At 43.4% G+C, this 24,057-nt stretch overlaps 1 protein-coding gene across 1 annotated transcript in view; it reads right to left on the reverse strand.

The window, feature by feature from the left end:
• Positions 1–13,242: 13,242 nt before the first annotated feature.
• The window catches only part of epb41l5 (erythrocyte membrane protein band 4.1 like 5), a 73,878-nt gene continuing 63,063 nt past the window's right edge, over positions 13,243–24,057 (reverse strand). The window contains exons 17-26 of the mRNA XM_056288997.1: positions 23,040–23,188; positions 21,779–21,876; positions 21,344–21,478; positions 20,421–20,500; positions 18,833–18,958; positions 17,454–17,535; positions 16,892–16,972; positions 15,991–16,053; positions 15,587–15,726; positions 13,243–14,266 (exon numbers count right to left, since the gene is read on the reverse strand). Coding sequence (XP_056144972.1) covers positions 14,197–14,266; positions 15,587–15,726; positions 15,991–16,053; positions 16,892–16,972; positions 17,454–17,535; positions 18,833–18,958; positions 20,421–20,500; positions 21,344–21,478; positions 21,779–21,876; positions 23,040–23,188 — 1,024 coding nt within the window. The 3' untranslated portion in view covers positions 13,243–14,196. The remainder of the gene's footprint in view (positions 14,267–15,586; positions 15,727–15,990; positions 16,054–16,891; positions 16,973–17,453; positions 17,536–18,832; positions 18,959–20,420; positions 20,501–21,343; positions 21,479–21,778; positions 21,877–23,039; positions 23,189–24,057) is intronic.

A 24,057-nucleotide genomic window follows, 5' to 3' on the forward strand; every position in this document is an offset into this window, starting at 1 on the left:
CTCTGTGCATTTGTGATTATTGACACCATTCTGATTCCACAGTGATCCATCCAACCGCTTATCCTGCTCTCAGGGTCGTGGGGATGCTGGAGCCTATCCCAGCAGTCATTGGGCGGCAGGCGGGGAGACACCCTGGACAGGCCGCCAGGCCATCACAGTTCACACACACACCTAGGAACAATTTAGTGAAGCCGATTCACCTGACCTACATGTCTTTGAACTGTGGGAGGAAACCGGAGCACCCGCAAGAAATCCACGCAGACACGGGGAGAACATGCAAACTCCACACAGAGGACGACCCGGGATGACCCCCAAGGCTGGACTACCCTGGGGTTTGAACCCAGGACCTTCTTGCTGTGAGGCGACCGCGCTAACCACTGCGCCACCATGTCGCCCTCCACATTGATCAGTATGAATGATTTGGTCTCCACAAAGTGTTGTTTTGTTTTTTTAGCAATTTACAAATCGTGACTAATTAACATGGAAGATAACGTTACACCAGGCTGATTTATGTCTTGAGTCTTGCAGTTAAAGTAAATCGTGTGCCAGTGTTTTACAGACTGGATAACATAAAGTTGAGTCTCCTTTATTATTCCCCTTGGGGAAATGTCATCACTGCAAATCAGCCATCCCAGCTGTGATCTGTGTAGCTAGGAGCAGTGGGCTGCCGCCTTGACGCTGCGCCCCGGGGACCAACTCCAGCTCTTTACTCATTGCCTTGCACAGGGGCACAGGCAGACGTATAAATCCTAACATACGTTTCTTTTGATTTTAACATGCATTAAAATTATAACATGCGTTACCTCTAAAATGACTGTGGATAATCGACTGACCACATGAAGGGAAAATCATCTCATGTCCTATTTTAATATAAACAGAATCATGTCAAGAAGCCAAAGAAGTCACGTGTGAGATGAAACTGAATTGAAAATTAGTGTAATGCTGCCACGTTGTGGTGAAATCTGACACCCAGCATGCATTAGGTCTGATTACAACATTCTCAAAGAGCAGACCGACATTAACCTATTATATACGAGTCATCTCTGTAATATTCATATTCCTGACTTTTCGTCTCGTTCGGTGGTTCGGTCACATCCGACAGCCATTTCTGTGAAGCCATCCTTTAGAGGCTGCAGCCAAATGACAGGCGTGTAGCGCCAAGGCAAAACGGGCCGTTTCATTCGGGCACAGGCACCTACATAAACCATCAAATATATCTACCCATTGATTTCACAGTAAAAAAAAAAAAATCTCCACAAATATGTTATTTAAATGACAGAATTTGTAGCTTAAGTGCTTGTGAAAAGGCCTCCATTGCCAATCTGAAGAACATAATTTTGTCCATTATGTTGACATTGTGTAGGTCTGTGCTTCATTGTCGAGGTGACTGAACCGCATAGTCCTCTGGATCATAAAAGCGCAAACTGTGCCACTCTTCACAGGTGCAGGTCAGCCTGAATAGAGAACTGACTCATCTTACTGAAATTATGTGGGTGTATTACACCATTAGGGAACATGACTCTTTTGGAAAGTGTTTGATGAAATGTTGATGTGTGTGTATAAAAAAAAATTAAAAAAAAGTGGCTCCAGCTTCATCCAGTTTTGTAGGGAAGGTACCCTCCAAAAACCAACTTGTGAAGGCCCAAACTACAAATGCCAGTTCTGCAGCTAAGTGGGAGAGTATACATATGTTGTGGCACATGGGTAGACCCACGACAGGTCAGCTGTTAAACAGAGGTATTTTCAGTTTAAATACATTTTGCAGATCTAGTAATGTTAAGCATTTTATTTCAATCTTAATTTCTATAAAACTTTAATTTCAAACATTGCCTTAAGAATATAGTATGTAACAAGTTTTGTAAACCGGGGGATGAAACCGAGGATGAGTTGGAGAGGGCTGCGGCAGCATGGTTCACTCACATCGAGGCCCAGTTCACTATTAAGAACATCACCGTGGATGAGACCAGGTACTACTATGTCATGGCGGCACTCAGAACATCTACGCCATCATGGATATCGGGCCGCCGCCTGTGGATAAGTATGGCCTGATCAAGAGACACTTGCTGCAGGCTTTTGAGCTATCAGAGGTGGATCGGGCAGACTGGTTGTTTTCACTGCAAGGCTTGGGAGACGGCAAGCCATTGGAATTGATGGACAAGATGCTGACTATGCCGGGTTCGTGTGACCCCAACTTCCTTTTCAGCCAGCTGTTCCTTTGTCAGCTCCCCTCACATGTCCGCACTTCCTTGGCTAGCGTCCAAGTTGTCCACCACCAGCAACTTTCGGGAGTTGGCCGTGGAGGCTGACAGGATTTCTCTGGCCAGCTGACAGCAGTGTGCGGCCGCTCTGCTTCCTGTCCATGCTCTTCCACCACTGCCGGTTGAGGCTGCAGGTGTCACCGCAGCAGGACTCGGAGGACTGTGTTTCTACCATGCTAGATTTGGAGCCAAAGCCAAGAAATGCCGTGCATCATGCAGCTTCGGCGGGGCGAGAAAAGCCAGGGCCGGCGCTCAGTAGTAGCCCTGAGCATTGACCAGGAAGGCAGGCTGCAGGTGATTCGGGCACACAGCGGAACATCTTACCGGCGACAGCAGTAGACGCGATGGCCGGCAGATTTGCCTCCCCCCATGGATGCTGCCAACGGCATCCCCATGCACACCTATGGCACGAGGTCTTTGGAGGTGGGTTTTGGCGGTCGGCAGTTCGGCTGGGACTTTGAAATGGCGAAGGTGTCCATTCCCCTCTTGGGCACGGATTTCCTGCGCGCTTATGGACCTTGGTGGATGTTAAAAACAGCCACTTGATTGACGCTGTCTCCTTCTGCTCCTACCCATGTACGCTGGGGGAGGCGGGTCCCATCAGCTTGTCCAATATGCTCACCACTGGGGATGAGTTTCAGTGTCTGCCGGCTAAGTTTCTGGACCTCACAATGCCCATCTTCCCATCAGCAATCACCAAGCACAGAGTGGAACACTACATCACCACCACTGGCCCTCCAGTCTACGCTTGCGCACGGTGCCTCGACCCAGCCAAGCTCACCATCGTCAGGGAGGAGTTTGCCGACATGGAGCACCTCAGCATCGTGCGCCGCTCCGACAGCCCGTAGGCCTCCCCCCCTGCGTCAGGAAGGCTAACAGCGGCTGGTGCTCATGTGGCGATTACTGCTGCCTCGACAACGTCATGACGCCAGACTGCTACCCCATCCCGCTCATCCAGGACTTCTCCGTCTACTTGGCGGGGATGGTCATCTTCTCCAAGGTGGACCTCGTGCGCAGATACCCCCAGGTGCCAGTCTGCACCACAGGATGTGCCAAAGATGGCAGTAATCAGACCGTTTGAGTTCCTGAGGATGCCGTTTGGGCTCAAGGGGCCTGCGCAGACCTTTCAGCAGCTCATGGACTCTGTGCTGCGGGATATGCTGTTCCTGTTTGTTTACCTGGACTACAGTCTTATGGCTAGTACGTCCACGGCGGAGCACCTGGTCCACCTCCGGCAGCTGTTCGAGCAGCTCAGCCAGCATGGGCTCATCATCAACCCAGCAAAGCTCCAGTTGGGCCTGCCAGCCATCGACGTCCTCAGGCACCGGGTTACAAAGGACAGAGCAACCCCCCTCCCCAAAAAGGTGGATGCCATTGCCAGATTCCCACACCCGAACAAGATGAAGTCCCTGCAGGAGTTTCTGGGCATGGTGACATTTTACAACCGGTTCATTCTCCAGGCGGCTCATCTCATGCACCCGCTGTATGAGGGGCTGAGGGGTAAGGACCCCAAGGGCCCAGTGGACTGGTTGGAGGAGAGAAACCAGGTGTTTGAGGATGCTAAGGCTACGCTGGCTGCGCCGCCTTGTTGGTGCACCCATCACCAACTGCCCCCGTAGCACTCACGACAGAGGCCTCATATTATGCCGTGGGGGCGGTGTATGAAAAGTGGGTGGGTGGAGCCTGGCAGCCACTCGCTTTTTTCAGCCACCAGCTGCGCAGCAGTGAGAGAAGTACGGCACCTTTGGCCTGTTTCTCGTCATCTGCTGCTTCCGGTTCTCTGTGTTTGTGGGCCACAAGCCACTGATGTTTGTCATGGTCAAAGCCACCAAGCCATTGTCTGGGCGCCAGCCCTCTTAAATCTCGTAGTTCACCACGCACATCCGGTACATCACTGGCAGTCTCACCTGGGCAGTGGCCTTCTACTTGGAACTCGACTATGCCGCCATGGGCTGCAGACCAGGCTGCCGACATGGAAGTGTAGGCCTACCAGACCGCTTGACACCGGAAAGGATGTTGTGTTCAACGATGCTGAGGCCACACTTCTGTGACATCCGCAGGTCAGCCCCGGCCCATGGTGCCCACTGGCTGGTGGCGGCAGGTTTTTGACACCATCCATGGCCTTTCACACCCAGGCGTGAAGGCGTCAACAAAATTAGTGGAGGCCAAGTTCGTGTGGCACGGCCTCAGAAAGGATGTCAAGGACTGGGCAGGCACTTGCGTGGCGTGTCAGCGCTCCAAGGCCCACCGCCACACCAAGACCCCCCTGGCACTGTTCTTGGTGCCCAGGAGGCATTTCAACCATGTCAACGTGGACCTAGTGGTACCCCTTCCCTCCTCCCATGGTTTCACCCACCTCCTCACCATGGTGGACAGGACCACCAGGTGGCCAGAGGCTATTCCGCTGTCATCCACCACGTCCGCCGAGGTGGCCCAGGCATTCATCGGGTCCTGGGTGGCCCAGTTTGGCACGCCGTCTGACCTCACTTCTGACCAGGGCCCACAGTTCACATCTGAGCTCTGGACTGCAGTTGCTGAAGGCCTGGGGTGAAGCTCCACCGCACCAGGGCGTACAACCCGCAAGGCAATGGTTTGTGTGAGCGGTTTCATCGTTCTACGAAGGCTGCTCTTCAGGCCAGCCTCACAGACAGCAGCTGGGTCGACCGGCAGTCAGGGGTTGTCATCCTGTTTTGTTTGATGTAAACTTGTGGGCCTGTGAAGCCTTTTCAGACTGGAAATAGTGAGTTGGGCCTCCAAATAAACTTAACTTGAACTGTAAATGTATTGTACTCTGTTCAATTCTTCAGCATGTCATGCCTTGCTTAAGGAAATGGAGGTGCACAATTTTGATAAAGAAACTTGAGATTGAAGGGTATCAGTCTCTTAAAGTCAAGATAAATGCAAGATACTATTAGCAGTAATATGGGACAGCAAGGTAAATTAGATTTTTTTTAAATTTACTACTACAGCCATAGCTGGAGGTTTGCCAACTTTACCAAGCAGGGAATACACATGGCCAGGGGAAGTCTGGACTCTATTTTCTGCATCCCTAGGAGGAGGAAATATGATGAGGTCACCATGGTAAGAATTAGGGCCAAATTTTTACAGGCCCAAAAAACTTGGTCTAAAGTAATCACCATTGTTGTACTTAACATGTACTAAACTGCTAGCTAATATGCATCTTACTTCCTTGATGTAAAGGAACCTTTCCTCTCAAACCCATGCGAGGCAGAGGAGTCATGCAGAGTCGAGTCCTCTCCAAAGGGAATGGTCATTGGCATTTTGCAGGCATGTATCTAGATTTGATTTCCTTCAGTTTTAAGATGTGATACACCTCTAGGAGCCATAGGTGAAACTCACTCGCTCAGGACCACAGTTATAGGGGCGCTCCACACAGACATGCCGGCTTGCCACTTCTTACATACTGTATTTTAATCAGAGATGTGACAGTAACTGCATATATGCGATCTACAGGACACAAATACAAAGGACATGCAAATAAAGAGTGGTCCTTTGCCTCTGACACTGTGACCTTGTTCCAAGATTATGATGGATGCCTATTATTGAGCCTACTGATTTTGTTGTGATTCATGTTTTATGTTCACAGCTACCCGAGGATATTTTTCGCATGATCTTCATCTTTGTGCTGCTCCAAGATGACGACCCTGCAATCCGTACCCAGGCTCTCAAATGCACATGTTTCTGGAGGATACTGACAGAGGAATCCTTTCTGAAGGAAAGCACAGTTCTCTGCTGGCTTGACAATAAAGTCAGCATCTTTCCTTCTGCCCTCCTCCCATCTTTTTAGATGCAAAGTGCCTCTGAGCTATTAGGTGAAAGTCACTCACTCACATCCTGTGAGCTACTATATGTGCACCCAACTTGGACATGCTGGCTTGCCGCTTCTTACACTGCAGCGAGGGCAGAGCAAAAGGTTTGTGGGTGGCAGCTGTAGGTTTTGGTCTTAAAAAACACATTAACCATCAAAGTTGAAATTAAAATCATGTTTGCGTTTCTGCAAGCATAATCCAGTGACAGATTTAACCACGATTTAGCTAATATGTGCCGTGGCCTAGGGCTGGGGAATCGATTCACATAAGAATCACCGTTATTTTGTTCTACGATTGTATATATATATATATATATATATATATATATATATATATATATATATATATATACACTGCTCAAAAAAATAAAGGGAACACATAAGCAATGCGATTTAGCTCCAAGTCAATCACACTTTTGAGATATCAACCTGTCCAGTTAGGAAGCAACACTGATTTGTGAATCAATTTCACCTGTTGGTAAATTGTCTAATTTCCACCAGGTTTAAATTAGACAATTTGCAAGACAACCCCTATAAAAGGAATGGATTTGCAGGTGGTGGCCACAGACCATTTGCCTGTCCTCATCTTTTCTGGCCAATCTTTGGTTAGTTTTTCATTTTGCTAGTGCCCTTACCACTAGAGGTGGCATGAGGCGGTATCTGCAACCTACAGAAGTTGCTCAGGTAGTGCAGCTCATCCAGGATGGCACATCAATGCGTGCTGTGACAAGAAGATTTGATGTGTCTCCCAGCACAGTGTCCAGAGCATGGAGGAGGTACCAGGAGACAGGCCAGTACACCAGGAGACGTGGAGGGGGCCGCAGGAGGACAACAACCCCGCAGCAGGACCGCTATCTGGTCCTTTGTGCAAGGAGGAACAGGAGGAGCACTGCCGGAGCCCTACAAAACGACCTTCAACAGGCCACTAATGTGCAGGTTTCTGCTCAAACAGTGAGAAACAGAATGCATGAGGATGGTATGAGGGCCCGACGTCCACAATTGGGGCCTGTGCTCACAGCCCAACACCGTGCAGCCCGATTGACCTTTGCCAGAGAACGTCTTGGTTGGCAGATTCGCCATTGGCGCCCTGTGCTCTTCACAGATGAGAGTAGGTTCACACTGAACACATGTGACAGACGTGAGAGAGTCTGGAGACGCTGTGGAGAACGTTCTGCTGCCTGCAACATCCTCCAGCATGACCGGTTTGGCGGTGGGTCAGTGATGGTCTGGGGAGGCATATCCTTGGAGGGCCGCACAGACCTCTACGTGCTAGCCAGAGGTACCATGACTGCCATTAGGTACCGGGATGAGATCCTCAGACCCATTGTCAGACCATATGCTGGTGCAGTGGGCCCTGGGTTCCTGCTCATGCATGACAATGCTCGTCCTCATGTGGCCAGAGTGTGTCAGCAGTTCCTGTATGTCGAGGGCATTGATGCTATGGACTGGCCTGCACGTTCCCCAGACCTGAATCCAATCGAGCACCTCTGGGACATCATGTCTCGTACCATCCGCCAACGCGATGTCGCACCACAGACTGTCCAGGAGTTGACCGATGCCCTGATCCAGGTCTGGGAGGAGATCCCTCAGGAGACCATCCGTCGTCTCATCAGGAGCATGCCCAGACGTTGTAGGGAGTGCATACAGGCACGTGGAGGCCACACACACTACTGAGCCTCATTTTGAATCGTCTTGAAGAATTTCCACAGAAGTTGGATCAGCCTATGTTCTCATTTTCCACTTTGATTTTGAGTATGATTCTGAATCCAGACCTTAATGGGCTAATGATTTTGATTTCCATTGATCATTCTTAGGTTATTTTGCTCTAAACACATTTCTCTGTCTAATAAATAAAGATTTTCAGCTGAAATATTTTATTCATCGAGGTCTATATTGTGTTTTTAGGTGTTCCCTTTATTTTTTTGAGCAGTGTATATATATAAAGCGTTTTTTTTCCGAAACCGTCAATGCTGTTGTTATAAGTGCTCAACTAATGAGGAGCGAAATATCAACACATATGCAGGAAAAAAAAAGTTTTAATACATTGTAGTTGTATTAAATAATACACTGCAATGTATTAAAACTTTTTTTTCCTGCATGTGTGTTGATATAGCGGCCCCCCCCCCCCCGGAAACCGTCAATGGTGTAGATAAAAGTGCTCAACAAATGAGGAGCAGAATATTAAGATATTAGATTAAGATATTATATGATTAATATAATAGACACTACTACCACTTTTGGCTGCTCCCATTAGGGGTCGCCACAGCGGATCATCCGTTTCCATTTCTTCCTGTCTTCTGCATCTTCCTCTGTCACACCAGCCACCTGCATGTCTTCCCTCACCACATCCATAAACCTCCTCTTTGGCTTCCCTCTTTTCCTCTTCCCTGGCAGCTCCATATTCAGCATCCTTCTCCCAATATACCCAGCATCTCTCTTCCACACATGTCCAAGCCATCTGAATCTTGCCTCTCTTGCTTTGTCTCCAAACCGTCCAACCTGAGCGGTTCCTCTAATATAATCATTCCTAATCCTGTCCTTCTTCGTCACTCCCAGTGAAAATCTTAGCATCTTCAACTCTGCCACCTCCAGCTCCACCTTCTGTCTTTTCATCAGTGCCACTGTCTCCAGACCATATACATATATATATATATATATATATATATATATATATATATATATATATATATATATATATATATATAACTTAAATGCATTTCAGTACAAGCTTGTTTCGTGCATCGCGTACTCATCAGCTACCAATGCATTAAAAGTTTTTTTTCCTACATCTATCTTAATATTCCACTCTTCATTTGTGGAACACTTTTATCTACACCATTGATGGTTTCCAGAAAAAAACAACCGCTAGCTATACACATATTATATTAGTATATAGTTTACCTAAAACATCGTAAATATAATATTCATTATCCAAACCGCTTATCCTTACTCAGGGTCGCGGGGATGCTGGAGCCTATCCCAACAGTCACTGGGCAGCAGGTGGGAAGACACCCTGCACACGCCGCAAGACCATCACAAACGGTCCATAAATGTAATATCCATCGACCCATCCAACATCAATAAATATAATAATGCAGTAATAATAATAAATGGCCCTGTAATGGATTGGCAGGGTGTCTCCCTGCCTGCCGCCCAATGACTGCTGGGATCGGCTCCAGCTTCCTGCAACCCCAATTCGGATAAGCGGCTTGGATAATGAATGGATGGAAAAGAGAACAAGAATGCCAAAATGAGAAACAGATAACAACAAGAATGCCCTCAGAGGGTCATACACCTTCAAGTGGGCGTAACTTGTAGTCTTGCAGGCTGCAGAAGAATACTCTTGGCTAATGTAGCTGACTGCGGCCTGTCGGTGCCATTAGCTGAGGCGGGGTTACGTTGCCCAGTAGGAGAGGGGAAGGGCTGGGAAGTAGCAGTGGCATAGAGAAGTATGAGTAGAAAGCTATGTGAAGTGAGTTATTCTTTTCCTAATGGAGCAAATGCTTGCTCTGAAGTTTCCAAAGATCTGTGATGGGAAGGCAGGAGTGGGATGAAGGCCAGCTGTGGATGGCAAACATGTAAATTTCCTTCTATAATCAAATCTAGCTCTCCCCATACGTTCCCCTGGAGAAACCTGGAGCTGGCAGGTGAAAAGAACCAGTTGGCTACTCCATGTATATCAGAAGACACATGTGGTCTACCCCCTCCCCAACCACTGCAGGGGTCTTGCAGTGACGGAACCTTTGGAGAAAATCAAATTGGACATGTCAAATTGGAGTGAAATTTGTATTTAAGAGTGATGGTTATGCTGTTACATAACCGGAACTGATGAGTCTTTTGTAAACATTATTTTTCTAACAATGGACAACAATGCACCTATTGTAAGTCGCTTTGGATAAAAGCGTCACCTAAATGAGTGTAATGTAATGTGCCCTGGAAGCGGCACATGTTGGCAATTAAGAAATCTCCAAATTGGAATTTGTATATTTTCATCTAATTTGTGCCCCCCAAGTTACAGTGAAATAAATTACAGTATATAAAGTTACAGTAAAATACAGGTCATAGACAATAACATGCGCACACACAGTTTTACCCAAGACTTTTTACTTTTACAACTTGCTACAGCGATTGTACAAAGTGTCTAATAGAATACATTCTACTTGATGCTGGGAAGTAGTCTACATGTGCATAAGAAAAGTCTGCGATGTGACGTTGGCTAACCTTGTCATTTGTTCTACAGTGATCATGGAAAAATCCAACCTAAAACATAATTCGTACTGTATTCTTGTGATGTTGGACAACAACCTACGTTGCATGTGAACCGAGTGTTTCCCAAGACCAGAGCAAAAATATCAAAGACCCATGAGTGGTAAACATGAGACATTTTCTGAAACTTGGTATTTAGATACAAACAAAAGCTCAGCTCACTTTAGAGACAGACTGAGCGATTTTCTTGGGTTTTACATCAATTTAAGCAGCCCACAGTAGGGTCGGCTGCACTAAACCAGAAAAGGTCACGTAGGCCTGATACCTATCAACAATGCTGTGATTAAATTTTTTTTATTTTCTTTACTCTAAATTTTGATTTCTTGTCTAATATATCCAACATCGCAGGAATGAATGTGAATTCTGCTGTATGGGGAGTTTTCCCTTACTAGAGGTATCAGGAACTCTTACAAAAAATAGGAATAAATTAAAACCTTGAGAGCTACAGCAAAAAAAAAGAAAGAAAAAAGAATAGAATAAAATGCACTTTGTTACATAAGTACTTCCTTAAAAGGGTTATGGTTACACTAATAAAACAACTCAGATTACAGCACTTTAAATACTTTGAGTACAAAGCCCTCTCGGCTGAGTCAGTTACTGAACGCTAAAAGTCGGACAGGAAATATAAGCCTACTTTGCTTCAGATCTAAGACAAGGCTGGGTTTACACAAGAAGGGGAAATGCCTTTCGACTTTCAGGTAATCGATATGCATCACATCCATCGCCGGATCACCGTTTGACGTGGTAAAAATGACCACATCTGGTCCACATTGTGATAGCATTCAACCGGTCTTGCATAAACCCAGCCCGAATCACAGATTATGTTCTTGACAGGCAAATCAGTTTGACATTATGTAGCGTTTACAAAACAGAAGGACTTATAAACAAAGCTTAGCTGAGTGAAGTATTCCAGAAAATAATAAAAGATCATATAAAATTGCATTCAAAACTTTACAAGAATAGCCAATATAATCGTCAACAACCTTCCTCAGTGTATAGCAGCAACAGTGCTGTCACATTTTCTACACCGCATGTACAGCCAGCTGACATCACAGTACTGGAAATACAATATTCTGCTCAAAATACTTCTTCAGACGTCATACATAGTTTCATACATTAGACTGGGTGGTGGTGGTACAGTATAAATAGACAGTCGAAATTGATAGAGAGTCGCAGTGTGAAAGAGGTTTCCAGTATCGAAGACCGATAATGCAGATAACACCACGGGGGGTGGAAAGTCATCACCTCTTTTCACAGAGTTGTATTGAAGGTCAAGGAGAAGAGTTTGAAAAGTGATTGTGATATGGTGGGACTTGACAGATACCATGACATGCTGTAAAATGTGCCAGTCCTTGCCTTCAAGAGGGTACACATGCTTATGTTCAGAACTAGAATATTAAAAAACAAAAATTGGGCTCCAAATCATGCCCACAAAAGCAAGCTCTTAGGATGCAAGCATGTGGTTGCAAACCATATTGTTCACCATCGAGATAAAATCAAAAGCAGATTTAAAAATCATTGTGATCTTGCATTACAGTGGTCGATAACTGGCATCTCCAGCATTTTCAGATGAGACAGTTCTATTACATTCATCTCAATAAGGCAGGTAGTGACTACAGCGTGCAGGACTACAAAGGTCTACATGTCTCACAAATATGAATTCAGTTACTTTCCCTGGATTGACTGATTATGTGGGGCCATATCATCCAATCAGATTACCCCAAAAAGTGGAAATCCTGCCCACATAGCATCCCATGCATTCTGGAGCAAACACTTAACGTAAAGAGAAAGGGTGACTGCAAATTCATCTACACCTGATCTTAGCTCATTTCCTCTTGTCCAGTTTTGCATTCCTTAATTTGATTACAGGTAGGTACAAACTTGTTGCCAATGTGGTGGGTGGCATCAGGTGAGAGTTAAGGAGAGGGTTACAACACAGACAGATCTGCTTTTGTACCCATGGCTCAGAACTCTACATGTTTGGATGCTACATGTCGTGACTCAGACACCTTCGCCACCAGGACAGGATGAGGTTTATAAAACAGACAGACTGAAATGCTGTCAGACTAGAAGAGACACCAAAAGTTAAATTGAGTGTGTTCAAAGGCTCAAGATGAGAAAGCTCAAAGAGTAGAATGAGTGGGAAGAAAGTCAAAACATGAGTAAAGATGTCATTAGAAGTTTAAGTCATCTCCACTGTCACCGTTTTTAAAAAAAAAATTTTTTAAATCCAGTTACAGATTCAGTGTTCAGCTAATCCAGTGATTCCTCAGAGATCGAGACAAATGCAAAAAAAAAAAAAACTGATGTCCAGTGTCTGCAATCAGGCCCTAGTTTCACAGGGAGCAACATATGCATTACATATGCTGTGTATGGATGTTTAAAGTGTAAAAATAGTCTGTAGTGTACTACAAAAATATACAATATCATCCAACACGAGGTTTATTATCAAATGCAGTCATGTTGCAGCGTGAGTCACTTTTACTGCGGTCACCTTTCCTCAACAGCATTGGTTCTTGGTCCTTTATCCAGTGTTGATCCAGCATCTCTGAACAGCAGCGTGCACTGTGGCTATACAGACAAGCTCACAGTAGCAGACGTCCAGTGGTGGGAATTACCAATGGTAAAATAGCATTGTGTCAGTTAAATAAATACAAGAAAGAGAAAGGGGACTTTTCTCTGTTTCTGGTAAAGACACTGCAATTCAGTGAAGAGGGTGGTGTGTGTACGTGTGTGTGTGTGTGTGTGTGTGTATACATATATATATATATGTGTGTACACACACACACACACACACACACACACACACACAGTGGAATGCATTATTAGCACAGAAAGCCTGTCTGTATGCCATTTGTTGAGATGGAGGCTTTTATCCAAAGTGCTTTAGTGTGCTGTGAGCTGTACACTTTTAGCACATCTGACCCAACCCTCTGGCAAAAATGTAGGGGGGAAAAGTTGGGGGTATTTAGACTGTTGTATTAAGACTGTATTGGGCTGGTAGTAAATATTTGTGAGTGACTGGGGGTGTCGTTTTACTGCACTGCCAGGGTGTGAGGAGGTATAAACTGACAGGTGCACTGGAATGCTGAGATTTAAAATAGGAAAAATCCAGACGAAGATCCAAAATGTGTTATTCTCATGATCTGGGATGGTTCAATCCGTGGATTAAAGGAGAGATAAATTATGACCTGGATGCAAATGTCCTTTGACAAATTCTGGAGCTAACTTGTTAGACACTGGTAGGTCAACTTCGTTGTCCTACAGAGTGCTTGTTGGAACCATAACTCTCAAACGACAAGTTGTGTTAAGCGTAACTTCTGAAGCAGAATTTGTATCCATGTCTTCAAAATATAGATGTGCATTTTCTTCAACTGCCTGCAAGAAGTCAGTCTCCAGCTCATTGTTAATTTTGCAACTCGACAAAGTGTCAGCTTATGACATAACTACAGATTAGAGCCTTCAGCCTCTTTTTCAAGACCTACGAAGAGACTAGTTAATGCACAAAAAATCTAGACTCAACAGTCCTACCAGACCAAAACATATAGGTCCTAGTAGTAACATTTAAGTTGTGATTTAGGGTTTGTTTTTCCACAAAGGGTGAAAAAGTGTGGTCAAATGTTGGTGAGTGGCATTGTGTTGAAATCAGAGTGGGCCATTTGCGGTGGTGGAATTTAAAGGGGCAGTTGAGGGCGCCTGTTAAGTTGTCCCTTTCCAGTTTCATGTTCCTCTAGACGCTCTCTGGTCGGTTCAGACATGTTGGAGTGAGGTGTGGAGAAGATGGAGGTATAAAGTGGAGGTGTAAGGGAAACTGGTCTGTTGATGGCTGCTCCTCATTCGTCCTCAGAGCTCAGTGGTCAGGAGGCCCCTGGGTTTGGCTCCATCCTCCGAAGCCAGCTGCTGACCCACAGCGCTGAGGGACAACGGGATAGACGTAGGGGAAGTTGAGATAATAGCTATGTTTCCATCTCCACCAAGGGTTCTTCATGCAAATCATAAAGTTGTGAATAAGTTGATTGGAAATTCCAATTATACTTAAACCAAAAATGGTCTTTATTGGTTGAGGGTATAAAAGTTGAGGAATAAAATTTTTGAATTTCTCCAATGGTAGGTGAATCTTCTCAAACCCTTTGCCTATTTAATGTGAACGTTTCTGACGATATCTCCCTCCATACCTTGACACCTATTTATTCATTGTGTTGCTTTCTTAAATCAAAATACCCAGAGCTGGGAATGGTGTGTGGACTATAATACTGGACTCACACAAAACTTGTTCAGAATCAACATTTTCAGACAGTCTGAAATTTCAACAGGGTGATGGAAGAGATCTTAAAATACCTTTGGGTATTAGCACAATAAAGTAAATACAGCACCACCTATTGCGCTTTCAAATAGTATAGGCAAGAGGGCCATGTTTGTTATTTTCTCCTCTTTCAGAATTAATAGATTTGTATGGGACTTTTCTCAGAGTAGGAATCAAAGATACACAGGACAGGCAAGACATGTCCGGCTGACCCACATAGGGAGTCTTCTCTAACCTGTGCTCCTGAGGTACAGCTACATGACTAGAAGATGGCCAGGCCTTTACTTTTAGAGGCCCTGGATTTTGGGATGACCTTCCCATGGAGCTCCCAAAAAAAATTTTTTTTTTTTAAACACTCTTAAAAACTCATTCCTATGGACTGGCCTTTTTGTAAGCCTAGGTTTTATGTGCTCATTCTTACCCCTTCCTGATTTTATTCTTTGTCATTTTATCTGTTCTTTTATTGTGTGTATTAAATCAATGTATCAATGTATCAATCAATGTACCGTATTTTTTGTTCCTTGTCTAGCTGGTCCTGTGACATATTCATTCCAATGTGACTTATACAATGTAATTTTGTTGGACGACGACGCTGCATTTCAACTAAGGCCACTAGATGGCACTATTTAATCTTGTGACTCATGAAAATACTGTACCACCTAAATGCGACTGATACGCCGAAGCGACATTTATTTTTTTCCTGGCAACAACTTGTTTTTTGCTGAGTGAGACTTATACTCCAGTGTGACTTGTTGTCTGGGAAATATGGTATTCAATTCAATGAGTAAGTTTGATATTGTTATTGTCTTTAATAATAATAATAATAATTATTATTATTATAACAACCACTCATTCAGCAATAGTGACCACATGAATATGCTTACTTGTAAAACTGATGCCAAAAAATGTGTGTTTGTGAGGGATCTTTACCTAGTGGCGATGATGTTATGGCTTTGAGTGAGGTGGGGATGGACAGGGGCCAGAGCAGCCCCCCCATCTGCTGGAGGAAGTGGGCTGACCTTAGCAGAGGGGTCGAGGTCGATCAGGCCATTCGTAAAGACCCCAGGAGGCTGCATTTGAATGAGGGGTGAAAAGAAGGGCAGTTAGTCAATGTGTAGCTAAATGTGAGCTATCACACTTCAATGCCTTAGGTAAAACAGAAGCGCTGTTCTTCTAATGAATAATCAAGAAAACAAGAAAAATGTTATGGCTATAAAAAAAAAAGCTGGCAGATAAAACTAACAGACAGGTGGTTATGCATTAGGTATGCATGAGGCAGAAAAAAATGATAACCAAAACAGATGGACAAGTCACAAGAAATTTTGGTTACCCACAGCATTTGTAGGAATGATCCAGCGTGGAGTCAAGACTGGTTTGGTCTGCTGTACTGGTGGTAGCTGGATCATGACCAGAGACCAAAAGTTAAATTTCACCAAACATTAAACCTAAACCAGGCATTTCATACCTGTGGGCAATTTAGAGTCCTCAGTTCTCCTGATGTGCATGTCTTTGGACAGCAGGAGGAAGACAGAACTGATAACAATGCTTACCACTAGGCCACCATGATATTGACAAAGTTGTGCTTATATTCAGCAGAGGTAAACATGCTTTATTGCTAAGATGGCTTGACAAACCAAAGTTTAAGATGACCAGCAATGAAACGAGAAATTGTCTGTTTCTTTTGCAGCAGTGTACAGAGATCATCCTGTGCTTTAGGGCACAGGTTCAGATCAGGCCCTCTGAAGCGCTTGGGGACATAAATATAACTGTCCCATAAAGAAACAAGATCCCAATGATAGTTAATTACTGTTTCATTATCTAAACAATTGCTATTTCATAATCATATACATCAAATAGCTTTGGATTATAAAACCAGAGGAGAGATGCACAAATGGCCTGGGTACAGTGTGTTTTTAATAAGGGAGTTAGAATAGACAAGTGAATTAACATTGGATAAATGATTAAGTTCAAGTTTTACTGATGGCCAGCTAGGTTTGTACATGCAAGGAATTTGCATTATTGATTTAAGGGACAGAGAACAACATTGTAAAGGTAAGAATATCTAGGAAAGCATATCTAAGAGTCGTAAGAGTATCTGTGTATCTAGTAATATACAGTGGGCAAGGGAGCAAAGAGATTTCATCAATAAAAAGTATCTGGAATGTATCTGAAACAAAGGAATATAGCAATGACAGATGATTTACCACTGGTTGAGTGAATAATGTTTAGACTCACCACAGGAGCTGGATCACTGAAGTCGATCAGGTTGTCAGACTGCGGGGCATTCGTCGGCAGCTCCGCCTCTTCTGCTCTCACCTGCTGGGTGACACATACCATTGTCACACACCCACACAATAATGGCTCAGGGTGATATAGAAAAAAAATATCGGGTCACCCCAAGGTTTGAATAGACAAAAGATCCTCTCAGGATTAAACTGCTTTCACATTAGAAAGTGGAGTCCCAGCAACGCACTATTTTGTAGCCCCTACTCACATGCACAAGCGCTAACCAACTGCCGTGCTACACGAGAAGCTTCACTTCAGTGGCCATGTTGGTAGGTGAGCATGTTCACACTAGTCAAGCCCGCCATGTAGTACTGCCATGTGCCCCAAAGGTTTCAGTGCTGAGCCAATCTTTATGGTGCTATTCAGTCTATTCTATTTATGTTATTTGCAAATGAAGAATTTAATTAGTGACACTTTGTGGCTAAGACTTTCTAAAAAGTGTAACATGTAACTATACTGCTGTTGATTTAAAACCACATCAGTTAACAGTTCATGAGGGGCTTGATGTTACCTTTGGTGCCAGCCCTTCAATGGCAGACTCTAAAGGCATCATGGGTACAGAGGGAGTCAGATCTTCAACCAGCATCTCAACACTGAGGAGAGAAATGAGGGAGAAAACAAGTGGAGGAGAGAAAGAAACAGAGCGAACAAAAATAGAGAGTAAGAGAGAGACCAAATGAGAGAAAAACCAACAGAAATAACTTTGATTTAAAAAGACAAAAAAAAAAAATCATACCTGAGATGGTTGTATAATAACTGTCATATGTTTGCAATTGCTATCAAAACTATATTTCTATGATTATAGATTTTAGAGAACATTTACTTTCCTTGGTATATTTGCTGTATGTTCATCAAATATCAATGTTTTAAAGTTTAATTAAAAAGACCCAAATAACTGGTCCCTTGGCAATGCTAGTACATTATAATAACATGAATCCACAATCTCCAGGAAGAAAATAATAGCATGAATATGTGTGTTTGTCACTACCATGACCCTGGAGCCATAAAACTATTGTTAATTGCTCATCAACTTGTTGTGCATGCTTGAGTGGGCGCGTGTAATCTCCTGCACACGCTTATTAAGTGTTGACGGCAACAGTATCCAGGCAGAACACGAATCATGTGACATGTATGTGTGACATGTCAAGCTAAGCGTGCACAGAGGAAAATGCATTACTCATCATTTCCAGCAGATGCCAGCAAAGTACAGTAAGGACGAGCACCACCTTTGTCTCCAGTGGAAGAAAACCCCTGCACCATACTATGATGTGTGGCCTATTGGTGTGAATGTACTAAGCTTACCATGTAAATGTAGCCTGGGTGTTTAACATACTCATCATAGATACTTATTATGCCAGCAGGAATCTGTCTTGGCGGTACATATGCACAACTAAATAGAAAGCAGGCTGGCGTTCTAATCTAGGCGTGTCCCAGTTTTTACCTTCCTCCAGCTCCCTTTATCCTCACCCCTTTCTTCGATCTACCCTTGTAACTTCTAATTTTTTAACCTCATTCTTGCTTTCATCCTCTCTTCCCTTTATGTCCGAAAAAGAGGGGAGGGGGGTTGTTTTGGACAATTAAAGGGCTTGTGTATATGTTTGTTTCGTGTGTGTGTGTGTGTGTGTGTGTGTGTGTGTGTGTGTGTGTGTGTGTGTGTGTGTGTGTGTGTGTGCGTCCAAGTCCTCCCAGGAGGATTAGGAACCCGCAGGCACTGTCACAGATACCCTTCTTCACTAATCTTTCTCTCTCTCTCTCTCTTCTCTCCCGCTCTCAAAAATGCACATACATTATCACCACAAAAGAGTACATGTTTGCCTCATCATTTAAACTAAACAACCACCTTACACAACATTCAGATTCTAACTATACACAGTGGAGTGACATACTGACCTGGCACCTGCAGATGACATGAGCGTGGTTGTTTTAAGCAGGTCCCAGGAGTCTTGCCGGTCTGGGCGAGCACTCACAGACAGGGACGAGTTACTGCCCATACGCCCTACACCACACACTTTTAACCTGGAGGTGCACGCACGCACGCGCGCGCGCGCACACACACACACACACACACACACACACACACACACACACACACACACATAAAGGCAGCTATAGACAAAGGCATCAAATGCACCCACAGGCTTACTGAGACACACAAAAGGACGATGGCAGTTAAATGGCTTGCCTAACTTGAGGTTGAAATGGAACATAGCCTTGTATTACGCTCTGAGTACATGCTCATTAAAGCACTGACGCAACATGTGTTGGCGGGAAAAATAGAAGGTGTGGGGAAATAGTTTTGTTTCTGAACCTTTCTTTACAAAAACATGTTCTCTATCTATAAAGAATACTGTCCATGGGGTTGATTGAGCATTATGTGATATGTGAATTTGTGTATGTGTGGCAGAAGATATTCTGTCAATTTTCTGCAATGAGAATGATAAGAGGGTAAAAGAAAGAAAATCAGTGTATTCAGTTTTTGGCTCATAAAACATGTATCCCGGAGGAGTTGTCTGATTGACATATGAAAACCATAATGCACATGACAGGACGGAATCTATTCCTTTTGTGCTCACAATTCAAGTCTACTTGGGGACTAAAATTGAAGAGGAAAAGGATGGAAAAGGAAAAAAATAAGGGGAGAAAATGTTTAAACCAGTAGTAAAAATATTAAAAGTATTATCAATGCCTTCCCAGACAGACATCATTTATCGAAATACCTTTGTGATTTACATGATTTATATGTGGTGACTTTCACAATTTTTTTTCCAATATTTTTGAACTTTTAACCAACAGCATGTTGCTATTATTCCACTTTTCCTTACAGCAACAGCCACAATTAAATTGGCCAACTTTCCAGTTGCCATTGCTGATAATGATTCATAGGTGGGAATGTTTTACTTCTTTTTGTTTGTATTCCGTTTGTTTTCCTCCAAAAGCTGGCCATCTCATAAAAAAAAGAATAACAAACCAAACACTGTCCATGCATGTCAATCAAGCCTCAGAGACCTTAAGGAATTAGTGGGTGATGTCATACCAATTATGCTAAGAAGCCTCATAAATATTCAAGAAACTAATCAGCTTAAAGAACAGGGTGAACAGTGATTGGCTGACTAAGTGTATTTTCTGTTGGGGTGACTCAGGAAGATGGAGGAGAGAAGGAAGCCCTGTCACATTCCAATACAGTCATGCCTTGTTGAGGAGCGCGACGGTCCAACAAACTATGGTGTGTGTATGTGTGTTTCCGCCATTATGTGTGTTAAAACTAGCTGAGAATGTTCCTTTTCAAAGAGAAGAAAAACAATTTAATTAACCCGTGAATCATTGGAATCTTTGATGTGTCATTTGTTTTTTTTATTTATTTTCAATTAACATTTCTGAAAACTGCCAATTTGTCCTTCATAATAAAAGCTGAAATATTTGATAAAGCCTTTTTGTGCTGCCTATAAGCAAATTGATAGTGAATATTTTTGTATGTTACCCTATAGGTTCACACCTGGCGGCCTCCTGCAAATTACAGTTTTTATCTCCCACCATGACAGCACGCTCCTCCAAAGACCCCTGGAGAGGACAAGAGAGACAGATGGACAGACACGTAAAATAAGACATACAAAAGTCAGAGAGCAAATGAAAGTCAGAAATTAGCACATACTTGAGTCTGGCGATTGTTAATGAAGCTGTCAGTTTCATTGAGGTTTGCCATGCAAGCCAATGTACATATGAATATACACTTTTACATAATAATAATAATCATTACATTTACGTAGCACTTTTCTAGACACCCAAAGTGCTTCACATTGCAGCAGCCATTGGTGGTCTTGTTGATTTTTAGGGTTACAACCACTAGCGACCAGCGGGGCAGGGAGGACACAAATTGATCGCGTTCACATGTAACTCCATTTGTAGAACAACCAAGAGACTCTCTGAAATGACCTATGATCGGCTAAAAGCTTCTGTCCCGGGCTCGATTTTCTAAAGCCTGAATACGGAGCCAGGAGGAAGTGCAGAAGTCTAGTTTTCACTCAGACCACTTGAATTACAATATGCTGAAACATTACTATTAAATTTTTGCCCAATGATGCCGCAAAAAAAACTTCCTCCCCCAGCTTTACGGAACAACACTTTATATAGTGGTCATATGGAGGAAGAAATATACTAAACTGCAAGAAATTACTACACTGACTCATAACAATGTACAACAAAAGAATGCAAACCAATTTATTTTCAACACTTACAGGATATTTTCACTGAACCGTAATTCCTTCTCAAAATTTGTACTTTTTACTCTTTTATTCGGTTGGCATTTTAACACTCCAGTATGATGACATTATGTGTGAGCCTTTACCCATTTTTATTACATTTCTCTTTTAGCAACTATTTTGGGAGGGATGTAGAATCACTCACCTTAAGGGCAGCAGCCTCGGCCTGGGCTTTAAGGATGTTACTTTTCAGATCCTCTGGGGGGCGCAATGGAGTGACAACTGGGCTACTGCCCACACTGTTTAGACTATACTTGTCCGTCAATTTCAACACATCCTCCTGACAAGACACACACACACACACACACACACACACACGTGCAAATGCATGTATATGCAAACACAGATGCACATACACATAGGCAGGCAGGCGCAAACACACACACACACACACACACACACACACACACACACACACACACACAAAGGCATGCACCAGCACGAACAAATACATGTACAGACATATGTATACACACAGAAGTTTACAAATACACACACACAGACCCATAAAATAAATATTAGAGATGCTGAATGTATATTTAACATAGATATGAAATACACCACAGAAATGACTACCCACTTGGTTGTTCATGGCCATGTTGATATTGATGTTGGCTCTTTGAGAAGTAGGGAGAGGACTGCTCTCCAATTCCAGCTGCTTCAGACGGGCTGCTGCTTCTATGGACATATTCATACATTCACACACAAAGTATATACACAAAACCACACAAACGAATTAATATTACACACACCTAAAAATAATCTTTGAATTCAATAGTCTATAATTTTGTTGAACTTAAACGTGTGCAAACATATGCACACAAACACACACACTACCTGAAATAATGAACTATGCAAATGGATTAGTCAACAGTAATGTTGAACGGCACACAAAGGAAGACAGGCATAAATATTACACACAAGACACATAGATAAAATTATCAAATAATGATCTCAGTATATGTTCATGCAATTCTTGGCAGTAACACTGAATTTAAAGAGCGCACACATGCATGCACAGATTATTATAAACAGTAAACAGTTTAAAGGCCATCCCTTGTGTTTTAAGTAGCACCCAAAGACATTACACAGGCTTGCCATCTCTAGATTCTCAAAGTTATATACAATAACACAAACATCAGACACTATGTCATCAGCTTAATGGAGCTTTAGCGCAAATAAACATGCAGACCAAAGGAACAGCAAATTGTGTGTAGTCTGTAGGCCAATGTGAGACATGGTTGGGGTTGTTTGTGTGCAAGCGTTGGAGAAGATGAATTTAAGTATACACTCACAGTTGTGAGTTCTCATACAGGTAATTTAGAGGAAGCCCGAGGAAGATCTGAGATATCTAAAAGTTGCTGAATAAAATAAGTATTGGGAGCATTTCAGTGCACAGACCTCACTCCTTTGTTCTGTTTTGCAATTTTTGTCTTGCACCTTAATTTTTTTTCTGGATGTGCGAACACTTGGTTATTACCCTTCTTCTCATATAGGTGCCATAAAGACAGCTAAAAATGTTTTTGTGAAATGGCTAAGAAAAGCCCATTAAATGTTTTTACTAAAGGATAAGTTTTTTCTCCAGCACCTTATCACATTTACTTGCCCCTTATCCAAACCGGGGCTCATATTTCACCAGAACCCACCCCTACGATTACGGTTGTATCTTTGTGGGTAGACATTTAGATTCCCCTCAGAAATCCAAAATGTGAGGTTATACTGCACTCATGTCTTTTGTCTGATATTGTAATACTTTCAACATAACCCCAACTTAACACACCGAGACTGTATTGCATTAGATTTGTGTGTGCAGCATTTTGCCCTTTTCTCCATAGCCCCACCGTTGAGAGAAAGCCCATCATCGCCCACAATGCTGGAAGTGGAAGGGGCGCTGCTTGGCCCTGCCTCCTCTATCGTTGTCACCATAGGAACAGAAGTCCTGATGACATCATCAGCACAGGTCTCCAGAAGGTCAGCCACTGTCGGCACACTAGAAAGAAGAAAAGGGAGAGAGTGGCAGAAATGGGGGACAAAAAAACAATGATGTTCTGTCAACATACAGACAAAGTGGACCACAGGTTTTCATGTGATGAATAACTGCAGAACTCACCTGTGGCCTTCAAAGGATGCAAATGAATTTTCCCAAGTTGGTCAAAATGGCCCAGGGTGACAGGACCCTACCATTAAGATCATGAAATATAACTCCAAAAACTTCTATTATGGATGCAGCATAAAAAACACCAGCTGGTTGGTATCAGAATCCCTTCATTAATAGTTAGTAATCATCTATTAAAACATTTTTCTAAGGTTAACCACAATTTAGTGACTTCTAAATTTACATTTGAATGGACCTCCACCAAATATATTTCTTTGTATCTATCAGCAACAGAGAAATCTGCATTTGGAATTAAAATACATTCACAATAAGATAATTTAAAATAAGTTTTGAGCTATTACTCTTTCAAAAGCCTGAAAAAAGACACATGACTGCAACTATGCCATGTATTTACCACTAGTGATCTCCCCCTCCCCCTTTTTTCTCCCCAATTGTATTTGGCCAATTATCCCACTGTTCTGAGCCATCCTGGTCGCTGCGCCACCCCCTCTGTCGATCCCTGAAGGGCTGCAGACTACCACATGCCTCCTCTGATACATGTGGAGTCGCCAGCTGCTTCTTTTCGCCTGACAGTGAGGAGTTTCACCAGGGGGATGTAGCGCGTGGAAGGATCACACTATTCCCACCAGTTCTTTTTCCCTCCTGAACAGGCGCTCCCAACTGACCAGAGGAGACACTAGTGCAGCGACCACATCCGGCTTCCCACCCGAAGACACGGCCGATTGTGTCTGTAGGGACACCTG

Source organism: Lampris incognitus, chromosome 11, assembly GCF_029633865.1.
Source record: "Lampris incognitus isolate fLamInc1 chromosome 11, fLamInc1.hap2, whole genome shotgun sequence".
Lineage (NCBI taxonomy): Eukaryota > Metazoa > Chordata > Actinopteri > Lampriformes > Lampridae > Lampris > Lampris incognitus.